The sequence below is a fragment of the Branchiostoma belcheri genome, unplaced genomic scaffold (assembly GCF_001625305.1).
Source record: "Branchiostoma belcheri isolate BF01 breed outbred unplaced genomic scaffold, Haploidv18h27 scaffold15, whole genome shotgun sequence".
Classification (NCBI taxonomy): Eukaryota; Metazoa; Chordata; class Leptocardii; order Amphioxiformes; family Branchiostomatidae; genus Branchiostoma; species Branchiostoma belcheri.
This window is the reverse complement of record NW_017802935.1, coordinates 3,751,762-3,771,853: the sequence shown is the minus strand read 5'-3', so window position 1 is coordinate 3,771,853 and position 20,092 is coordinate 3,751,762. Positions and strand designations below refer to the sequence as shown.

Genomic DNA, 20,092 nt, shown 5'->3' with positions numbered 1-20,092 from the left:
TGTACTTACTTGTCCTGCAGTGAGCGCCACCGAATCCCGTAGCACATGTGCATGTGGATGGTGTGGTCGGGCACGTGCCTGGGTAACAGTTGTTACTGCTGGTTCTCCACGAGCATTTCTCTGTATGAAGGGAAAGTAACTATAGTCAGTTTATTTCAACTTTGTTACATAAGAAGTATGGACAGGGGAACACGACCAGGTCTTTCTCATATAGACCAATCCCATAACCCCATGCACCTGCGTTAAAATATGGAAATGCAAAATAAAAACATTAATCATGCAAGTACTTGACGGATAGGCAGCAACTCAATCATTTGTCAAACGCTAATTAATTGCCATTTTCTCCTTGGTTGGATTGCTTGATAAGTCAATTTGTGACAGGCAGTCGGGATCTACTGGTCAAAAGTACTAGTACCAAAAGTACTGATTGAATGTTGAGTGAATGCTTGTACTGATGTAGTCTCTTTGATGGGGTCCTGCATGCCCTTTTCCATAGAACGTAATCAGCCGTTTTAATTCTACATAGACTGTACATGTCTGATGGTCCGCTCTGATTCAACGTACAGCGTAATTGGTGCATTTTGTTCAGAGCGTAATTCACTGTTTTAATTCAGATCTACATATTGTAAAACGTAATGGGGAGGCTTCTTGAATTCAGCTGAATACATAGCTGGCTCTCGACATTTAGTGCAGAGCGTTATCGGGACCCCTCCATGCAGACCATTTTTTATTCCTCCCACCTCTTCAGTGTCTAGAACTTTAACTTTGACCAATGAATAAATAGTATTGGTGTCTTACCCCTGCAGGATGTGCCGAGATTGTCGTATGCCTTGCCACTGCTCCCGTATTCCCCACTGCATCTGTGACATCGCTGGTCACTGTTGGTGGTGCATCTTGTATCAACGCAGTTTGGTATGTTGGTGCATTCTAGAAAAAAACACTTTATCAGTATATAATGTGTGTTTGTTTGTGTGTGTGTGTACACTTCGTGTCATGTCACTTCATGATAGAAAAGGCATCTCAGTCCAATTTTGAAAATCATAAACATGTACAGTAGTTCTATGCATATGCGCGACTGTATTGCTTAATTTTCCTCCTAGTTAAAACGGCTTGTAGCCACTAAAATTTCGTGCCAATGAATGAATGGAGGAGTGAATGAACGAATGAATGAATTAATAGATGAATGAAAGAAAGAATGACAAGTAACAGATCTACGCACGGTCGCATCTCGGTGAATAGTAGCCATCGTTACAGTTGGCGCAGTAGTCCGGGCTCGCACAGTTTCCTCCATTGGGACAGGTTGTTATGCCGTGACACACAGCTGGAATAGAAGGATTCACATTTACTTCTCCATGGTACCGTCGGTAGTGTTTACCTTGGGATTTGTTTGTTTGTTTATTTGTTTATTTGAATTTACCACAAGATATACAAGTGGAAGGGAGGACAAAACAGGTGCATTGACACCTTTACAAGATGTCCTCCCAAACACAACATACAGAATATAAAAACAGATTACATTATTAAATACAAACCAAATTGCAGTAATGAACAACATTAACATCAAATATTGTACATCAACATCAAGTATAATACATTAAACATAAAAAAACTGTACAATGCAATTTCAAGGTATATACACATGTAATACATTATTTACAAAAATATCAATGATTAATCCTTTGCTCACAAGGACCTCTGCAGTTCTGGAAAAAGCTACTAGAGGGCCCAAAGTACTGTGACCCAAAAATCACAACCTGAGGGCAGGCCCAGAAGACATGATACAAGAACTCCCTTGGCAATGCATTCATCGACCCTCGCATTGGTGGCATTTTAGAGTGGGTGTTTCAAAATGTGCCAAATATTATTGAGTGAGTGAGTGAGTGACAACCTTTATTGCACATTTTTGCCACACTGTACTAAGTACAAGTCAAAACAAAACATGACGGAAAGACAAAATAAAACTAGCTATCATTACATAAATTCAACTTCTCACTTTTCAGTTATAGTAGAGATAAAGGAACAGTCAGATATGTTTTTCGATTGCAGGTTTGTCAAGTCGCATTAGGAATATGAATTTTTCTACAAGTGTATGAAGTAAGGAAATAGGTTTTGTACAAGCCCATACAGATCATTTCTTTCTTTAATATATAATCTACATTCTATAACAAAGTGACATTCGTCCTCTATTCTATTCAAATTTCAACATGTACATAACCTTTGTTCCAGAGGGGTGCGGGTATGTCTTCCAGTTTCAATTTGTAGTTTGTGGCAGCAGTTAATTAAGCAGCCTCCATTCCTGGTCACGAGGCATTGCCCAAAATGCATAATGACTGTTCGAAATTTCCCTCTCCATTTCTCTCTTTTCTCTCTCTCTCTCTCTATCCATCTATCTATCTATATATATATACATATATATAGTTATAATGGATATAGTTATAATCAACTTACGTATACATCCTCCTCCACTTGCAGTGTACCCCGGACAACAGAAATAATCGGCGCCGTAACAGGTAGTGTCCCGAACCGCGTATCGATATCTAAAACAATATTCAAAATTCTGGAAAGGTTTCCAAACTTCACAAAACTCTGGTAGAAACAAGATAAAAATAACAATGGCCAAATGCTAAAGACTACCAAATTATTGTTATATTATTGCTTACATTAGTTCAAAATTTCCTACCAAGGCATACTGGTTACATTGTTTTGATAGTTACCGTTCACATGCCTCTTACTAAAACAAGTGTAATATATAAAATCACAGAGTTTAAAAACTATCATTGATGTCTGTTCACAGATTACCTTGTGCAAGTAGATCCTCCCCAAATTCCACAGCTGGTGTAGTATCTCTGGCTGTAGCCTTCTGTACAGCCCCAAGAGGTCTGACGACTACACACATTCGGCCTGGAGAAGAGACATAGGTAAGACAGATTGTACTTAATTGTACACTATTAACTAAGGATGTGTACCTAAATGTAACATCAGGTACAGGTACAGGTACGGGTACAGAGGTGTAGGTACCTGTACCAGTACCCGAACAATTTGACAAATTAACATATGTCCTTCTGAACAGTAATAAACTTAACAGAATCTTTATTCAGATAAAACAGGACAGAACTATAGGCGGCATTATGCTGCAGACAATAAGCTGTTCTTGAAAGATCTGTTGTACTAGTATATCAGTCATGCTCCTTCGAGTTACTCTGGTCACCTCTGTGCGGTATGTACCGGTACTGTTATGGTATTTTGGACCTGTACCTAGTTGATTTTTATCATAATAATATATAAATAATAATGGTTTATTCAATTATTAACATATATACAATACATACGGACAGTCCCACCTGGCAGCCAGAGGCTGAATTGCATGGGAGCTGTTTCCATGAGTTTCATTAAAACAATATCTAAACCATTATCTCAACCATATTTAAAAACATTTACGAACAGGATAAAATTGACGGAGCATAAAAACATTCTTAAGCAGATTAAAATGAAAAGGTCAAATTATTTTACAGGTTCAGCAACCCAAGGATGTTAAATTTAACCTCCTTGAGCAATCGTACCATGTGTGGTATTGCACTGTTGTGGTATCTTACAGTTCTACAGTAAATACTGTTCAGTTTGTGGGATGGTCGAGTTTTCCTGCCACTTATTTCCTCTCGTGAAGGTGGCAGGAGCGTGTCTGTACTGTTCAGATTGTTCTAGGGACCTGGCGAATTTAACGGTCAGTTCTTCGCGGCGTTCTTTAAGGGTTGGGAGGGCAAGTTGTTCACACGCTTTTGAGTAAGAAATGAAGTCTTTCCCGAGGATGATTCTCAGTGCCCGGCGTTGCACTTTCTCGAGTTTGTTGCAGAGGAGAGTAGAAAGTCCGGAGTGCCACACGGTAGCAGCGTATTCCGTGACTGGATGGATGTAGTTTTGCGGTACAGTGTACCGGTACCCAGAACCAGTACACAGCCCTACTACATTTGTACTAACTTCATCAGATACTGTGCAAATATGGCGTAATATGTACCTTCATATTCATCAATCAGAGTCAAATGCCCATTTGCACTAGACCTACAGCATCAGCTATGGCTATCAGATATTGCCCCAAAATAGATGAAATAAATACCGGCATACGCAAAAAATGACTTACCCTGATAAAGCTGTGCTGCATCGGACCAATAGAGCAAGTACAAGTAAGAACGTTGTACCTCCCTTCCAACACTGCACATCCAGCCACATTTTCAACACTGGAAGTGGAAAGGTATTCCGATTTCAGCAAAACGAGAAAATCTATCCAGCAATGTTCATTCCAGCAACAACATTGAAAAAAGGTTTTATTGTAGATAAAAAAGTCTTGGATTTTTTACTATTCTGTCTCACTTGTGCCAAATGCAGTCTGCTATTTCTAGTTGTGTTGAAGCTGCCCATGTTTAGTTTACAAACATGAAAACTTACTACATACTAAATCTTACTGTATGTTGGGCAAATAGTTGGCCTGCTAATGTTGCTACCATGGATATCCATCAGATGAGACCAAAGTTCAGGCCAACAGGCTTAACACAATTTTCTTCTTTAAAATCCTTTTCAAGTCAAGCTTCAAGTTATTCATTTTACCAGGGAATATCTCAGATCCATTGATATGTTTTTCAGGTGTCCCTGGAGACACACATTAAAAAATTACATTCATAAAAATTACAAGTTGAATACAACAATATACAAATGATGTTACAGACATGTATATGTACAAAGCAGTCGCAATATAGGCACATTTAGTTCATTCATTTTCCAGGTTATGCCCAGTATGCATTTGCCAGTGATTACAACCTCCAGATGTTTTGCTAATTGAAGTGTTTTCCTCAAGAAGCCTCTAGCAACAGCTAGAAGACATACCAGTCTGGCAGGTTATACAGTGAGCCAGTAACCTTTAACCTTTAACATCTCATATAAAAGAATGATTAGAATGTACCTCATCTAAGATTATTCAGCCACCAGATTAACATACTCTGTAATTGATCATCAATTGCTATATGGGATCTGTACAGTCAATAGCACCTGATTACTTAACATTGTGTGTAGCCTGGGTGGCAGACTGTCCCAGGACCTCACGCCATAGGGCCAAGATGTTGCCAAACTCAGGGTCTAAACCAAGGACTGGCCCTGGAAACAGTCTGGCATCCAGGCTACATTATACTACTACATATTTTGGGCGTTTGGGGGCTTTTCTTGTGTCAGGATTTCTTTTTTGCAGGTATCTTTTGGATATCACCTGAGTTGGCATAAAGAAAAGATACCAGTGCAAGAAAGAAAGCCTGATAAAAAAATGCCTAAAAACACGGTAATGACATGCTTGGATAGTTCAGGGATGATGGTTTACTTCGTGGGCAGTGTGTGTGTGTGTGTGTGTGTGTGTGTGTGCGTGCGTGTGTGTGCGTGTGTGTGCCCTCAAAACCATCCCCAGTTTAGTTCAGGGACAGATGATGATGATGATGGATGGATCACACACATCACCATGGTAACAGAATGGTAGTTTGAGGTGTAAGTTACGGTTTCTGCCAGCCATGTTAATAATTCTTGAAAGTTACGCCCCTATGCTAAGTTTTTGGTAATGACACATGTCTATTGCGTATGTTACGATTATACACATCCCTATAGATCTTGATATTTTTTTTAATCTAATAATGTAATCCAAACCACGGTGCTCTTCTGGTTAGGGTTGCAGACGTAGAATTAAAATGTTCTTGTTTCAAATGCATGAAGCAGGCCTCTCCGTTGTGACTTTCGGAAAGGCCTACTAGTATTTCCAATTCCTCACTCGACTCAGGTAGATACGAGTACCTCGGATAGGACGCAAAGCCGGCGGTCCCTGTTTAAGAAGAGGAACTTTAAAAATCCCACTACACTATTCGGAAAGAGTGTGTGAAAAATACAACCCCTTACAGTCCGGTCTTACGTAACGCGTACCTACTGTACAAAACTGGTGAAACAAACAGTTCTCTTTCACAGGTGCTAGTGTTGATTGAGGCGTGACAATGGTGTCAGTTGAATGCAAAAGATTTCATCGGGAGATTGTTTTTGTTAAATCTGGGTGGCACGGTTTTGCTGCCATTTATATATTTTGCCATTATAAGACAAAGTATTCTTATAACGACGAAGAATATCTTAAGTTAGCAAATGTACGTCACAGATCCAAAATTACAAAACTAAGAATCAGTTGCCACAATAATTGCGAATCGAATCAGGAAGACATAATCACACTCCTCTAGAGCAAAGAAACTGCCAATTTTGTAGTCTAGGTAGAGTAGAAGACGACGCGCATTTTACCGTAGATTGTCCTTTATATGACAGTGATAGAAGCATACTTTTCAGTCATGTTTCAAGTAAATTTCCCCACTTCAGATACTTTTTTCAGAAAAATTTTGATTCCTGTTAGCCTCTGAAAAAAAGTTTAACTTCTCATACAGCCTCATACATAGTATTTTAAATTAGTACTGCAGCTGTAAACACATTTTTTCTGATCAAAATCCGATTTGAAGTCTAACTTACTGCTGTGTGACCCACAATGGAAGGCTTGTAATGTTTCTCCGAATTTGTCTCATGTTTACGCTATCGGCTACCACTTACGAGTTTAAGACATGTAAAGAAGTCAACAGGTTTCCAAAAACCCGATTTAATGCGGCATTATAAGTGATTGAGCCGACATTCATCGTATTGATGGTTATACCAGGCTCACTTACATGTAATACAGTTTAGAAAAAAGTCTAACTTACTGACTTGCGACTCACCACATAAGATTAAATGTTTGGTAGAAGTTGAAGACATCAACACTGCAGCTTATATGTGTGGGCCCAGGCACGGGTTAGGTACAAATGCATATTGTTGGCAAGCGCAAAAGTTTCGTTTGGATAACGATTTATTTTTGCATTTTTTTAAATTTTTTCAACTTTCCCTTACCGCTCTAGGACGCTACCTCCACTAACTATCATGCCTGTTTTAGTCGATTTCATTACACAAGCCTTATTGCCATTATCAGAAATAAAAGCGTTTAGTAGTACAAATGTAGTGATGAAGTTTTGGGTGCCAGCCAAGATTTTGGAGTTATGGAGGATGAATACAGTGGGCCTCCTCGGAGAAATAGAGATTTGGGCTTTTTTGGAAAGTGTGAGAAATGAACTGTGTGAGGTAAATAGATTTAGGCAAGAGACAAAACAATGAACACCGAACTTGTACGTAGCACACATATATACGTGGTGACTAAACACTAAAGATACAGAAATGCCGATATTTTTCGAAGGAAAGGTAAGATTTACCTTTTGGGCGCACCTGGCCCAGGCCGGCAGGTTGTGACGTATCTTATGGAACTGCGACACCGGCCCTCCGGTTGGCACGCCGTGTTGTCCGCCCGAAATGACCAACCGAACCCTCTGACCAACACACCCTCAGAATACTGACCAGTGAACGAAGTTCCAACCTTTGTCCTGCGGGAGTCGGTCAAAAAGAGGGTAAACACTAAAAGTGGAATAGACAATCCAACTTATTTCTGTAACAACAATGCGAAAACCTACTTAAGCGATACTTGTTGTCTTCTATGATTGTATCTGTCAGGATTGACCTCGTTTTGAGAGGCACCCAATTATATGACATTTGCATATTTCGCAACAGGTGCCTCCCAAAAAAAGAGGAAAAACTGGTTATATTTCTTGAAGCATGCGCATTAAAAAACTCTTGAATAACAACCTGAGATATGGCGATTGCGACTGTTTAGGAGAAACGCGGACAGCAAAATGGAAGCCAGATTTCGCGTGTTGGCTTCTGTACTGTTGTTTGTAGTTGGTTGTTCTGGACTAGTTGACTTCAAGCCGGGGAATCAGTACCAGTACAAGTACGACGCCTCCACAACACTAAAGCACACAGGTGTCGTACTCACGTCTGCAAAGGTAGGGCACAATTGTTTGTCAGACAATTATCTTTGCTTGCTGGCATTGTGAATATCAGCATGTTTCTACTGTATTGTCTACTTATTAGTGTTAACTTATAGCTAGAAAACGTCATTTCAACAGCTAAACAGACTTGTACAATTAACGATCGTTGGTGAAAAATGCGTGGCAAAAGTTGACTCTTCGTGCAAAGTAGAAGAGGACGAGTGAGTGAGTGCGTGATTGAGTGAGTGAGAAACTATGAATCCACAAATCTACCCACTTCAAACTATAGATTAAAATGATTAGCGCACGCGTTTTAAAACAATTTGTACAATTTAGATAGGATCGCATTGTTGAAACTAGATGCTACTTCATGTTTAACATTTACCACACATACTAAAAAGTAACAAAAGATTTGATTTTGATGGGTCGCATGTAGATTGTCACTTTATGAATTGCATTGTATTACAGATCATTGTACAGCTCATTTATTACTCTTTACAATGGTGTTCCATATGTTATGAGTAGTTATGAGTTTGGTATGTACATGGTTTGAGCGCCAGGTTTGCTTGTGAAAAAAAGCACCTGTAGCAAGGGAAGCTTGCCTAGCGCCTGTACATAACTTCTTCACACATCCTTAGTGTTTTTAAATGACGGGCATTGTAATTCATACCATTGGAAAGCTTGTTTATTGCTTTTGTCATGATCACGCTTGTGTGCGAAGAACACCATGGTTGATCTCGTGGGCGGGTCGCTCAAAAAACAACACAGAGGTTTTCCTACCAATGTCAAACGTGTTGACAGCAGGGAAATTTAGTCACCCCTCTTTAGATCTGTCGGCCCACAAACATACTAAAAAGGAGTAATCGGATAATCCCTGGTTCTAGGTTCATACTCATAGTAAGGAAATGATCATTAATAAAGGGTAATATATGACTACACTTTCTATTGAATATACAACACAAATGAATGAAGTAACAACGGAAATATATGGTGTAAAGTTAAGTTCCTGTTTTTTTAAAGCTTATCCCTTCTGTTTCTTTTGCTTCTCACATTTTGGCCAGACACATTTACAAAAGGAGTTGTTATGTTGTCTTCCTTTTTTTTTACCAAATTACGATCTAATTTCATAGACAATCATCGCTGTTCATTACTTTGTCTTTCTGTCAGATGTTTGATAGACAATTTGTTGATGGTTGGATTGTTTACGAGCCCCAACTCCATTAAACAACAACCGGACTATCACATTGCATGAAGAAATGAAAGAAAAGAAGTAGTCTGGACAAATTAAGTTTCAGCCTTTGTCACACAAAGCCTCGGCCGACCATGGCCTCCCAAACATTTTTTTATTCCAACATGTAATCACAAGACGTGGTGAGTTATATCAATGTCGCCACCAACACATGGGACAATACAATACTGATTTTCACCTGAGCGAAGTGAGGTAAGTAGTGGCACAAGATCGGTAGCATGTCTGGACTCGAACCCGGGACCTCTTGGTTCCGAGTCGAGCACTCTTCAGACCATGGTTGAAATCCGTCCGTAGGGTGGGAGTTGGTCTGCGAGGTTGGCGACTGGTCGGTTGCGCCAGCTAAATGTTTCACAATGTTTTGAAAAGTCTGGAATGGTCGGAAGGTCGTGGACATGTCTGGCAGGGATCGTTAATGGGTTGGGAGGAGGTCATCAGTAGTTGGAACGTGCTCGAGTTGGGACTCAAATTTGGATATCGACGACTCGCCCCAGATTCTTGGACGGATCCATCCCGAGTCCCTTCCAACCGAGGCGACTATGGTGGCGTCTGACGTCAGACATTTATGGCCCACATGGCTTATGACGTCACACATCTATAGCACCACTGACTATAAGACGTCAGACGTGTCCCCCATGGCTTATGACGTCGACAATTTATGGCCCCGCGGCACATGACGTCAGAAAGAATTGCCACTCCGGCTCTGGCTGTATCCCGGATAAACAGTTGTTTGTCAACATCATTCATCCTCCATCAGTCATCTGTCTATAAGTATTGGTTTGCCTGAAAGACCATGTACAGCACGATTTTTTTTCATCATTTCCAACATGTAATCACAAGACGTGGTGACGGCACACTCAAGTTTTTTTAAACTTATATTAATGCTGCCACCAACACAGGGGACAATACAATACTCATTTTCACCTGAGCGAAGTGAGGAAAGTCGTGTAAAGTGCCTTTCCCAAGGGCACAAGATCGGTGGCATGTCAGGACTCGAACTCGGGACCTCTGCCGCTACGCCACACGACCCCACAATTACGATTGCTCCATCTTTTTTTTTTGGGGGGGGGGCAGACAGAACGATTTCACGCCTCTTCGCACGACACGATGGGTAACAGAAATATTATTAAATTGTGTGAAATTCGACAAAAGTAATCTCTAGCATGGGCTTGCTTTATTTGTTTTGTGTTTTTTTTGTGTGTGTGCATTGAATAATTATACGGCCACGCACGCTGAAAAGTTGAATGTAGCAAAATATATCAACCGTTTCTTCTGCCAGTAATACGCTCCTAACTAATATTTTTTCTTCGTGTTACGTAAGTTGGCATGACACAAATTACTGTATTTGATAAACTTAAAATCCATCAATAGGTCTCATACTATCAAATCAACATCCAACCAACAACCGTTGGTCACTGAACTAGTATGCCTGACGGGCCAGCGTAGCCTTGTGCCTTCTTGGAAAGGCTAGACCCTGGATCTGCAAATGTACAAAGGGGAAGGGCAGCCTTACCCAATTTACGGCTGGATAATTGTGATTGACCGAAAAGTGGCTGTCGTAATTATAGAAACATGCAATCAGCCTTGAAACTGGGTCACTGAACGCCGGTGACTGGCGGGACGACGTGTGTTGCGTGACTCTCCTGTCTTCTGAGGCTTCTCGGAAAGGGTAGCGCCTGGAGCTCCTGACGGAACAAAAGGGAAAAGATTGATGTTTGAAACGCATTTTTTCACAGTGGCTAGAGGAATCACACGGAACAAAGAGGTAATTACAGGGCTCGGGGTATGATTTTCTGCATGATCAGACGTATGACAAAGCTGTGGTTGCCCTACGGCCTACTGAGACCTTTAGATCTGCTACGAACATCTCTTTAGCATCTTTCTTGCATCACCGATTGTGATCGCCAGGGGTCGCTGATGCATGGATGGCGTTGTGCGGCGTTCCTTTATAAAAGTGTAAACGTGCGGGAGCGCATGTAGAGACACGTTTTGAGTCCTTCATGCAAAAATGTTTTGTTTCTTCACAAACAGGTCTACATCAATGTGCTAGGAGGTGACAAGTGGAATCGACATTGCCAGCTGGAAGTTAAGAACTTCCTTCACGCCCTTAAGAACCACCCAGGCAAGTGACATGTCCCACGTTCGAGTGGTGAAAATGTCCCACTCTTGAAACGTGGTTCACGAATCATTTTAAAGGGACACAAGAGGTTCGATAAAATCTGTCATCATGCCATGCATGCTATCACAATGTATGAAAGGTGATATCTACACTTAGTTCGTCAGTACATCGTAGTTTAGCGCGCTGCCGGCCGTTTGAAGTTGCGGCTAGAGCCTAGTGTTAACATATTGGCCATTTCCCGCCCCCGCCTTCGCAATGACATAATGGCAAAGTTCTTAAGAACTAGGTCAACGTTCGTGCGATCTCGGTACTTTCTATACTTTGGGGGAGGCTGCCTACGGATTAGGCCGTGTTGATTTGATTATATGGATGACATCCTCCGGGAACCCCAAAACTGATGCAAGCGTGCAAATAAAAAAAAAGTTTGGCAAAAAATGTTGGTTTCATTATGAAATCTACATGGTCAAGAAGGTTGAACAAATAACATAAGAGTATGGTATGGCGAATGATATACTCTTCAAATTAATTTCTTTACATTTTCGTCTTTTTTGTTTAATTTTGGCATTCTACAACATTGGTATCGTTATCCAATATTTTTTTTTAAACTTTATGACCAGGTATATATTTGGTCATTTTGCAACTGTTTTGTACGATTTCCATTATGGTTGAAAATTTTTTTTGGAAATGGCCAAAAATTCATACGTGCACGGATGTCATCCATATACAATCAAATCAACATGGCCCTGCGAAGACTAAAAAGGCCTGATTACGCCTTACGAAAAAGGACAAGCAGGCCCCCATAGAATGTTGTTATGTGCATTTAATTTAGTTTATGTGATAGTGCAATAGGGCTTAAGTCAGAATGCAGAAGTTTAAGCTGCAAAAGGATAACCTAGAAACATTTCATCAAAAGTTAGAAATATTTCAATCATCAAAGTTCATATGCCAGTCCATAATCAGTCTGCATGTTGCTAAGTATTTGCACAATCTAAGTGGAAATGTCTAACATTTTTTTGTTTCCTTCTTCATGATCAGCAAACCATAAGGACCAGGAGGACCTTTCAAAATGGTATGCAATTTTTAAAGTTTCAATCTGTCGTTTGCTAAGTGGGAAGCTCAATTTCTTGCAAGAAATAAGTCCTACTTTACAAATAAACTTTCCCCTTATTGTAGATAAAATTTTCATCATCCCAGGGCTCGAAATTTACTTTGGGAATAGGTGCATTGGTGTAGTGCACTGGTGCACCTAGCTCAAAAAATTGGGTGCACCATATGAAATAATTTTATAACAATGACCTTTACAACAAATTATTATTCTGGCATCTGCATGTAGATGTCAAGAATATACTGTATACTAGTATCCATTAGATATCTTTACATACATAAACCTTAAAAAAATGGGCGCACTGGTGCACTCATTGAAAAAAAAAACTGGGTGCACTTATTGAAAAAAAAAACTGGGTGCACTAAGGTGCACATTCACCTGGTATATTGAACCCTGATCATTCTGTAAGCTGTAGGAATGTATTAATCTTTTTTATTTAATCCTGACAATCCTATAGGTTCAGTTTTAACGTGTCCAACAGTGGAGAAATCCTTGAGGTGCAGTACCCAGAGAATGACAAGTCGTCTGCTGTCTTACAGAAGAAAGCACTTCTTGGCACGTTTTCTTCACGGCTGCATGCCTCGCTTCAGGTAATGTCCCTCTATCTGTAGCTAGTTTAACTTTTTACCTTCGCCAAGAAGGTTATGTTTTCAGTAGCGTTTGTGTGTGTGTGTGTTTATGTGTGTGTGTGTTTATATGTGTGTGTGTTTGTGTGTGGTTTAACAAGATTACTCGAAAAGCAGTGGATGGATTGAAATGAAACTTGGTAGGTGGGTAGGTCTTCATGAGACTTAGAAATGATTAGATTTTGAGCCCACTGGCGGCTTTCCTAGGTACTGCAGCTGAACTTCCGGTTTTGATATCTCATGTTCTGGACATGCTAGGGTCACGAATTTTTTACATGTGTGTACAGTTCATTGTTACTAACCATGATGAGCCTTACAGCCTTAACTTAGGAATATTCAACTTCAAACTATTGACTTAAAGTACATTACTAGTATACACGATATTTAATTATACAAGAAATCAACGGTACAGTTAAGCTGTTATTGCTTAGTATAAAATACTGAATCTGATTCACATCTCAGAGATGTAGATCTTTAAAACATAGTTGTTTCTTCCTGTTGGTCATTTAGCTTCAAAAAGGTCCCAAGTTATGTACAAATTATGCCATGTGTTGTATGCTTTCTGTAACAGCTCTTTAATACTTAGTAACTGAATTAGATATTCTGTAATTACAATGCAAGGCTACGTTCTGTATTTTTTGTATCTCTTCATCAAGCTTGTGTTTTTTAGCCATATATCATAGGCAAACTTTTTTTTATAAAGCTGATAGTAAATACTGATTATTAGTGTACAGTTGTACTAACTTTTCCTTATAGCTGACCCTATCCCAAGCCTTCACATTTCAATCATTATGGTAAAATAAACTTCTTTGTATAATGTGTAGGATATCAATCATGACAAGGACCGGAAATGGCGCTATGTCGTCAACGAGACGGGACATGAAGGTACGTTAATGATTATGATATTACTTAGTAATGATAATAAACTGTGTTCCATCTGTTTGTACACTTAAGTGATATGCAGACTAAGACATATCCAAATTTAAGATGCATTTAGACAGTTAAACTTTTGAGTACAAAACAGGCTATTTTTTCATTTCCATCATTGCAAAGAAACTTGAATTCATATGCATTGGAGATCTCTTTAGATACATTTGCCCAGAATTCTATGTTAGATCTTATGAAAGGTTTTGTATCTTCAATTTCAATTTTTCATGATTTTGTGTACTATGGCATTGATATGAACTGTCTATACTACCAGTACCATTGTCTGTTTGACCCTTTGATGCCCTGTTTGGAACTTTTGTAATAATAGTACTTTTTTGTACTATTACAGTATGAATAGGTTGCTCAGTATTGTTGTATGCGTGATTGTGCATATGTAGGTGTCCATGAAGCGGAGTATGAAGGGAAGAACACTGGGGAGGCACTCATCTTCAAGCGCACCAAATCCTCACATATCGTGACCAACGCTGAGACATCACACCAAAAGGTTCTCACAAAACATTTGCTTCATTTTGTATGGTATAGCCCCGTGTTCCAACTAACCCCATCTCCAGACACCCTACCCAGTTTCTTTCAATGTTGACGCCACACCAATTTAGTTTGTTGGTTCATGAATTTGTCCTCTTGTTTTTTTTTCTGATTTCCCACAAAAAACTCCAAAGTTGATTCAGAGCCCCAAAAATAGGCCCCCAAAATTGAAGGAAGTCCCTCCTCTTCAGAGTTGTTACAGTTTTTCCATCTATCAATGCAGCGGTTTGATTAAATGTTTCAAATTCATTATTTGAAGTACAAACCAGCCTGGTATATTGTCTTGAGTTCATGGCTATTTGGGGCTATGATAGGATGCCTATTTTTTTCCCCTGTTTCTTAGTATTTTTCTGAAGATTTTTAAAATTGATTAGTACATAAAAATCCAAGAGCAAACGCATGAAGTTGTTGTGGCCTTAACATTGAAAGAATGTCCGAACATACGGGTGGGTTAGGATTAGGGGGTGTTGGAACATACAACTGTTTTTACTGTTTCTTCTTTTTTACATACTTAGGAGTTATGGAACATTAGGTGTATGATTGTGATTTGATTTGATTTATTGAGATGCCCTTTAGCCCCATGTGTAACTGTTTGTATTCGTTGTCACTTGGCAACTTTTCAGGCTGGGGTAATTATGACATCTACCCCCAAGGTAGTCAGATGAATACGTCAATGATGCTTATTAAATGCATTCCAATGGAGTCACACATAATTGTAACTGGACAGGTCAGGGATGAGAAATTAGGACAATCGTGTTACTGGTAGTGTTAGTTGAAAAAAAAAGGTTTCCTTAAATAGGTAATGGTTATGTGCCAAACAAAGCAGTCAGAAAACGATAAAACAGACAAGCCAAGCCAGTTGGTACAATCAAGGAGGTTTAAAAAGAGATGGTAGGATGAAAGCACATCAGATGGTTAAGTGATACCTATTGTCTTTCTGAACCCCCCTAGGCTGTCTTACTTCCACCAAGATAATTACTGTTGTTATGGTAATTATCTAACACCTGGTGCCAGTGTGCCTGTAGGCTGTGTTCCTATGAATAAAGTCTTATGTGATGGTTCTAGAAGCTTAGAGTGCAGACAAGTGGCAGGACTACATGCATGCATTACCTGCAGTGCATGTAAAAAACACTAGGTGGAGCAAGTAAAAGGCCATGCCTCTATGACCTTTAATTTTTACAGGAACAGTAACTGTTGAAAGATACTGCCTTGCAATAATATATATGTGTGTGTATGTGTGTGTGTGTGTATGTGTGTGTGTGTGTGTGTGTGTGTGTGTGTGTGTGTGTGTGTGTATGTGTGTGTGTGTGTGTGTGTGTATAGAATAAATCACATTACCAGGGTGATTTGAGCTTTATTTGTATCAGAAGTCTGATTTTGGGACAACTTAAGTTCTAACTGTTCCAATGGTACAATTTATGGATTGGTGTAGTGTGGACAGTCAAGGCAAATTTTGAGGTTGCCTAATTTTATTTTGATTTGTATTGCAGGAAATCTGGTACCACAAGGGGAAGCAAGTTCCTACTAAAATCCTTGTAGATGAAAAATTCACAGCTCCAAGAAAGGTTCACCCTGAGTAAGTACAATCCAACTGTTGTATAAGGAATGACATTTGACACTACATTTTATTTGTAACATACAGTTTTTACAAATTTTATAAGCCTTGATTATAGATAATAAATGGTGGACTTCAGAAACAATTTCTAAAATAGGAATCTGTCCTTGGTGCTGAACACCATCCACACACAGGCAAACACACCTGTCCTTGTTGCTGAATGACACACACACACACACACACACACACACACACACACACACAGGCAAATATGCCAGCCCTTGGTGCTGAACACCATCCAAACACAGGCAAACATATCTGTCCTTGGTGCTGAACACCATCCACACACAAGCAAAGATGTCTGTCTCTGGTGCTGAACACCATCCAAACACAGGCAAACATATCTGTCCTTGGTGCTGAACACCATCCACACACAAGCAAAGATGTCTGTCTCTGGTGCTGAATACAAATGTACTATCCACATACAGGCAAACATACCTATCCCAGGTGCTGAATGCCATCCACACACAGGCAAACATGCTATCAGTGAGATGTGAATCCAGTCTAAATTACTTTCATTACTAGTATCTTTACAGTAAAACTAAATGAATAAGTTACAATTTTTGCTTTTGTTTTGAACCAGATATGAACCCGTACCATCGATTCCAGTTGGGTTTGGTCAAAGCCACATGTACGAGAGTGATGACAACTTTGGTGAGTTCAGCACTTTTTGACTCATGTCTTCTTTGTGTACAATCTCTGTTGCATTTCTACAAAAGTATCAAGAGTGAGATTGAAGGTTTGGCAGTCCTGTATTGGAAGACTATATGGAGGAATTAAACAGTTGCTTTTTGTTGTGGTGTAGATGTCTATAATGCTTGTTACTGTGGTCTATGTTTCTAATACTTTGAAGAACTCTGTGCCAAATAGCAATTCAGGGGTTATCAGAATCATGAGAAGTAGACCACAGCTGTTAGAATTCTGTACAAAAAAACACTGTTTCTTCTGTGGGTTCCAGACCTACCAGAGATGCACACATTCTCAAGTGGGAAAATGGAGCTGACTGATGTCGTCCCCATTTCGGTCGAAGACCGGCGTTTCCAACTGCCTGACAACTTGGTGACAGGCAGCCTCCATATTGATGAGGTAGGAGAATCAACTCCATTTACATGTACTTTAAAGGCATCCAATGTGATTTCAGGGCAGCAAAATATTGTGAATAAGTCAATCTTTCTGATATTGACACATACTGCTACACATTAGCACTTTTGATACTTTGATGTGAACTGCAGAAACAAGCCCCTAGATGTAGTGGTGCATACCTAAACCCAATTTTAGGTTCAGGTCCGGATTCAAGTCCAGAGGTTTAGGTTCAGGTCCGGACTTGTAAGTCCGGACCTAAACCCATGGCATATACAAAATTGCATGTTGGCAACCTTGCAATGTTGTCTGGGTGAAACTTTGGGCACATAACATGGAGGCCGACACTTGATGATGCCCGATGGCAATGTTTTCTTCATTTTGCATCAAAGATGTTACAATCTACGGAAGGTTTTAGGTGGTTTGGAAAGAAAAGGGGTATGTGAAATGGTCTTTTATGGTAATAAGTCCGGACTCGGTTCTTGACTTTTAGGTTTTTTGGGACTTGAACCTAAACATTCTTACAAGTCCGGATCCAAGTCCAGTGAACCAGTATGCATCACTACCTAGATGAGTCCTTTATTTTCTGGGTGGCACCTAAACATCAGCCCAGGGCCTTCGAGTAACCATTGTCCATCAGAATTTTGGGAATTTTTGCTCAGTCAAACATTAGGACAATGTGGTTGCAACTCGCTATGTAGATAAATAACTGGAATATTGGCTTTGAAAATCGGGTTTCCAAGCCTTAAAAACTGCATTGAAGACATTGATGGCTATGTAGTGAATTCATATCAAATTGACATGAGTGCTATATATGTAGTGACAGCTTTATCAGTCTGTAGTTATGAAGAAAAATATTATAAAGAAACCATTCAAAATGGATCATTCAAAATGATAACTTGGTCAGAAAAGTCTAGAAATATTCAAACTAATGAATACAATATAATTGCTGTTTAGCTACCCTGGCCTTGCTAGCCTACCATTTAAATGTAGTACTACATAATGTCATACACTGATAGACTTTCTAGTTGTCATTGTGACATTAGTTTGGTATGTTGTAGGAAGAATGGCTTGTCACTTCATCCAGATTTTAAGCAAATTGCCATATCATTTGTTAACAGCATCAAGACTAATCAAAGTTGGGAAAGATAGATTTTCTGTAATGAATAAGAAGTAATAATGTTATGAGTTGTTTTCACTTGAATTTTGCTTGTCTTTTTTTTCAGTACCCCCATAAAAAGGTCCCACTGGATTCCAAAGTTCAGAAGCAAATCATAGGAAACATCACCTGCATGCGTGAAATTCGTCCACTCTGTGAGTATACATTTTGCAGATAATTCACATGAGGACTTTATATCAATCTGATACCATATGTAAGGCCACACTGACTTAATTTTATGGATGACATCCTCCGAAGATCCCCAAACCAGTGCTACAGGTGAATTAAAAAAAATTCCAGCAAAAAATGCTGCTAAACCACAGGAATACAAAACTGGTATTATGAATTTGTGGTAGTACATAGCGACTTATGACAAGCTGGCACATGCTGGCCTTTTGCGGCATTTATGAGTCGGCACTGCACTGAGCTCTTGAGTTTTCCAATTGAGCATTTTTTTAAAATCCAAGAACCAAGAATTGAATTGGTGTGGCCTAAATAATTCATTGCTGAAAAATATATCTGAGTGCGCCTTTTAACAAGTCAGCCATTGAGACCTTGTTGACATTATGTGTCTACTTTTGTTTCCTAGATGACAGAAGGCGAATGAAGTGCTTCGACGAGCTAGTCCACGTCATCCGCAACCTGGAAGATGAGGATTTCTCGAAGTTAGCAGATGAGTACATCCAGTTTCCCCCCAAAGGACAGAACGGCACGGAGAACAGGGGAGCCATCATCGATGCGTTCGGCGCTTCAGCAGTGGAGGAGGCACAAACCATCCTCACAGAGAGGATTCTGTTACGGGAACCTCTGGATGTGGAGCTCACCAAGAGAGTGTTTTCTCATTTTGTCAACCTGGAGAAACCACCAGCCCAGGTTAGTTACAACATTATCTCACTAATTCACCAAGTGTGTGGGTCTCAGATTTGCAACCTGTTATCCACCTTAAACAAACCCACGCGAAGGCCACCGTGTCAACTGTCACGACTGACACGGTCATCCTACTCGGAAAAATCTGTATCTGTAACTGTTATATCTGTACGTGAATCTGTATCTGTACATGAATCTGTATCTGATTGCAAATAAAGATATTGAGTGATTGCCATAGATAGATCACTAATTCATAGCCTCTTTCGCAGACTTGTAGAGCAGCTGCATATATTTTTTTGGGTGAGTGACGCAAGTTATTCCGCGGAGGGTTGATTTTGCCGGAGAGAGACGGTTTTGCGAAATCATTTTTCCGTGGCGAAACTCGCCAGCAAAATCGTCCCTCCATGGAATAACTTGTGTCACTCACCAAAAAAAGATTAAGCCGTTGCCCTACAAGTCTGCAAAGGAGGCTACTTATTCATAGAATTTTTAGATAATGTAAGATATTGTTATTATCCTTAATCATGAGAATGCTAATGAAAATATTCCCCAGTAAAATCTACAGTTGAACATACTAGTAGTAACTTAAAGAATTGTCTTCAACTTGTGAAGTTTTAAAAATTTCATTCCAAACATAATATAATTCAGTAATAGACAGAGAGAAAGAAAGACTGCTGCATAATTTCATATTAGTCATCTTTATTTTGTTCAGTTTGTGACAGTACAATACATGTGGAATGCAACATGCACCGTATTACACATAGCAAAACAAATTCTGTATAAGCCTCTACAAAACAATTACATGATTGTACAACTGCCGCAAGTAAGGTTCATTTTCCAGTTTTAACATGATCACAGACTTATTTATCTTATTTGTCTTATATCTTTTAATGTACAT

The 20,092-nt window shown here is 39.5% G+C and overlaps 2 protein-coding genes across 2 annotated transcripts in view; one reads left to right on the top strand and one right to left on the bottom strand.

The window, feature by feature from the left end:
• LOC109465392 overlaps positions 1-7,609 on the bottom strand; it is a 41,990-nt gene extending 34,381 nt beyond the window's left edge. Inside the window, exons 1-7 of the mRNA XM_019762607.1 lie at positions 7,293-7,609; positions 4,136-4,232; positions 2,800-2,901; positions 2,449-2,537; positions 1,220-1,321; positions 799-927; positions 10-120 (exon numbers count right to left, since the gene is read on the bottom strand). Coding sequence (XP_019618166.1) covers positions 10-120; positions 799-927; positions 1,220-1,321; positions 2,449-2,537; positions 2,800-2,901; positions 4,136-4,224 — 622 coding nt within the window. The 5' untranslated portion in view covers positions 4,225-4,232; positions 7,293-7,609. The remainder of the gene's footprint in view (positions 1-9; positions 121-798; positions 928-1,219; positions 1,322-2,448; positions 2,538-2,799; positions 2,902-4,135; positions 4,233-7,292) is intronic.
• An 80-nt stretch (positions 7,610-7,689) lies between these two features.
• Positions 7,690-20,092, top strand: part of LOC109465393 — a 27,762-nt gene continuing 15,359 nt past the window's right edge. Inside the window, exons 1-11 of the mRNA XM_019762609.1 lie at positions 7,690-7,919; positions 11,182-11,272; positions 12,305-12,338; positions 12,832-12,964; positions 13,825-13,885; positions 14,326-14,432; positions 15,964-16,049; positions 16,672-16,742; positions 17,047-17,174; positions 18,395-18,482; positions 18,917-19,200. Of these exons, the coding sequence (XP_019618168.1) occupies positions 7,767-7,919; positions 11,182-11,272; positions 12,305-12,338; positions 12,832-12,964; positions 13,825-13,885; positions 14,326-14,432; positions 15,964-16,049; positions 16,672-16,742; positions 17,047-17,174; positions 18,395-18,482; positions 18,917-19,200 (1,236 nt within the window). The 5' untranslated portion in view covers positions 7,690-7,766. The remainder of the gene's footprint in view (positions 7,920-11,181; positions 11,273-12,304; positions 12,339-12,831; positions 12,965-13,824; positions 13,886-14,325; positions 14,433-15,963; positions 16,050-16,671; positions 16,743-17,046; positions 17,175-18,394; positions 18,483-18,916; positions 19,201-20,092) is intronic.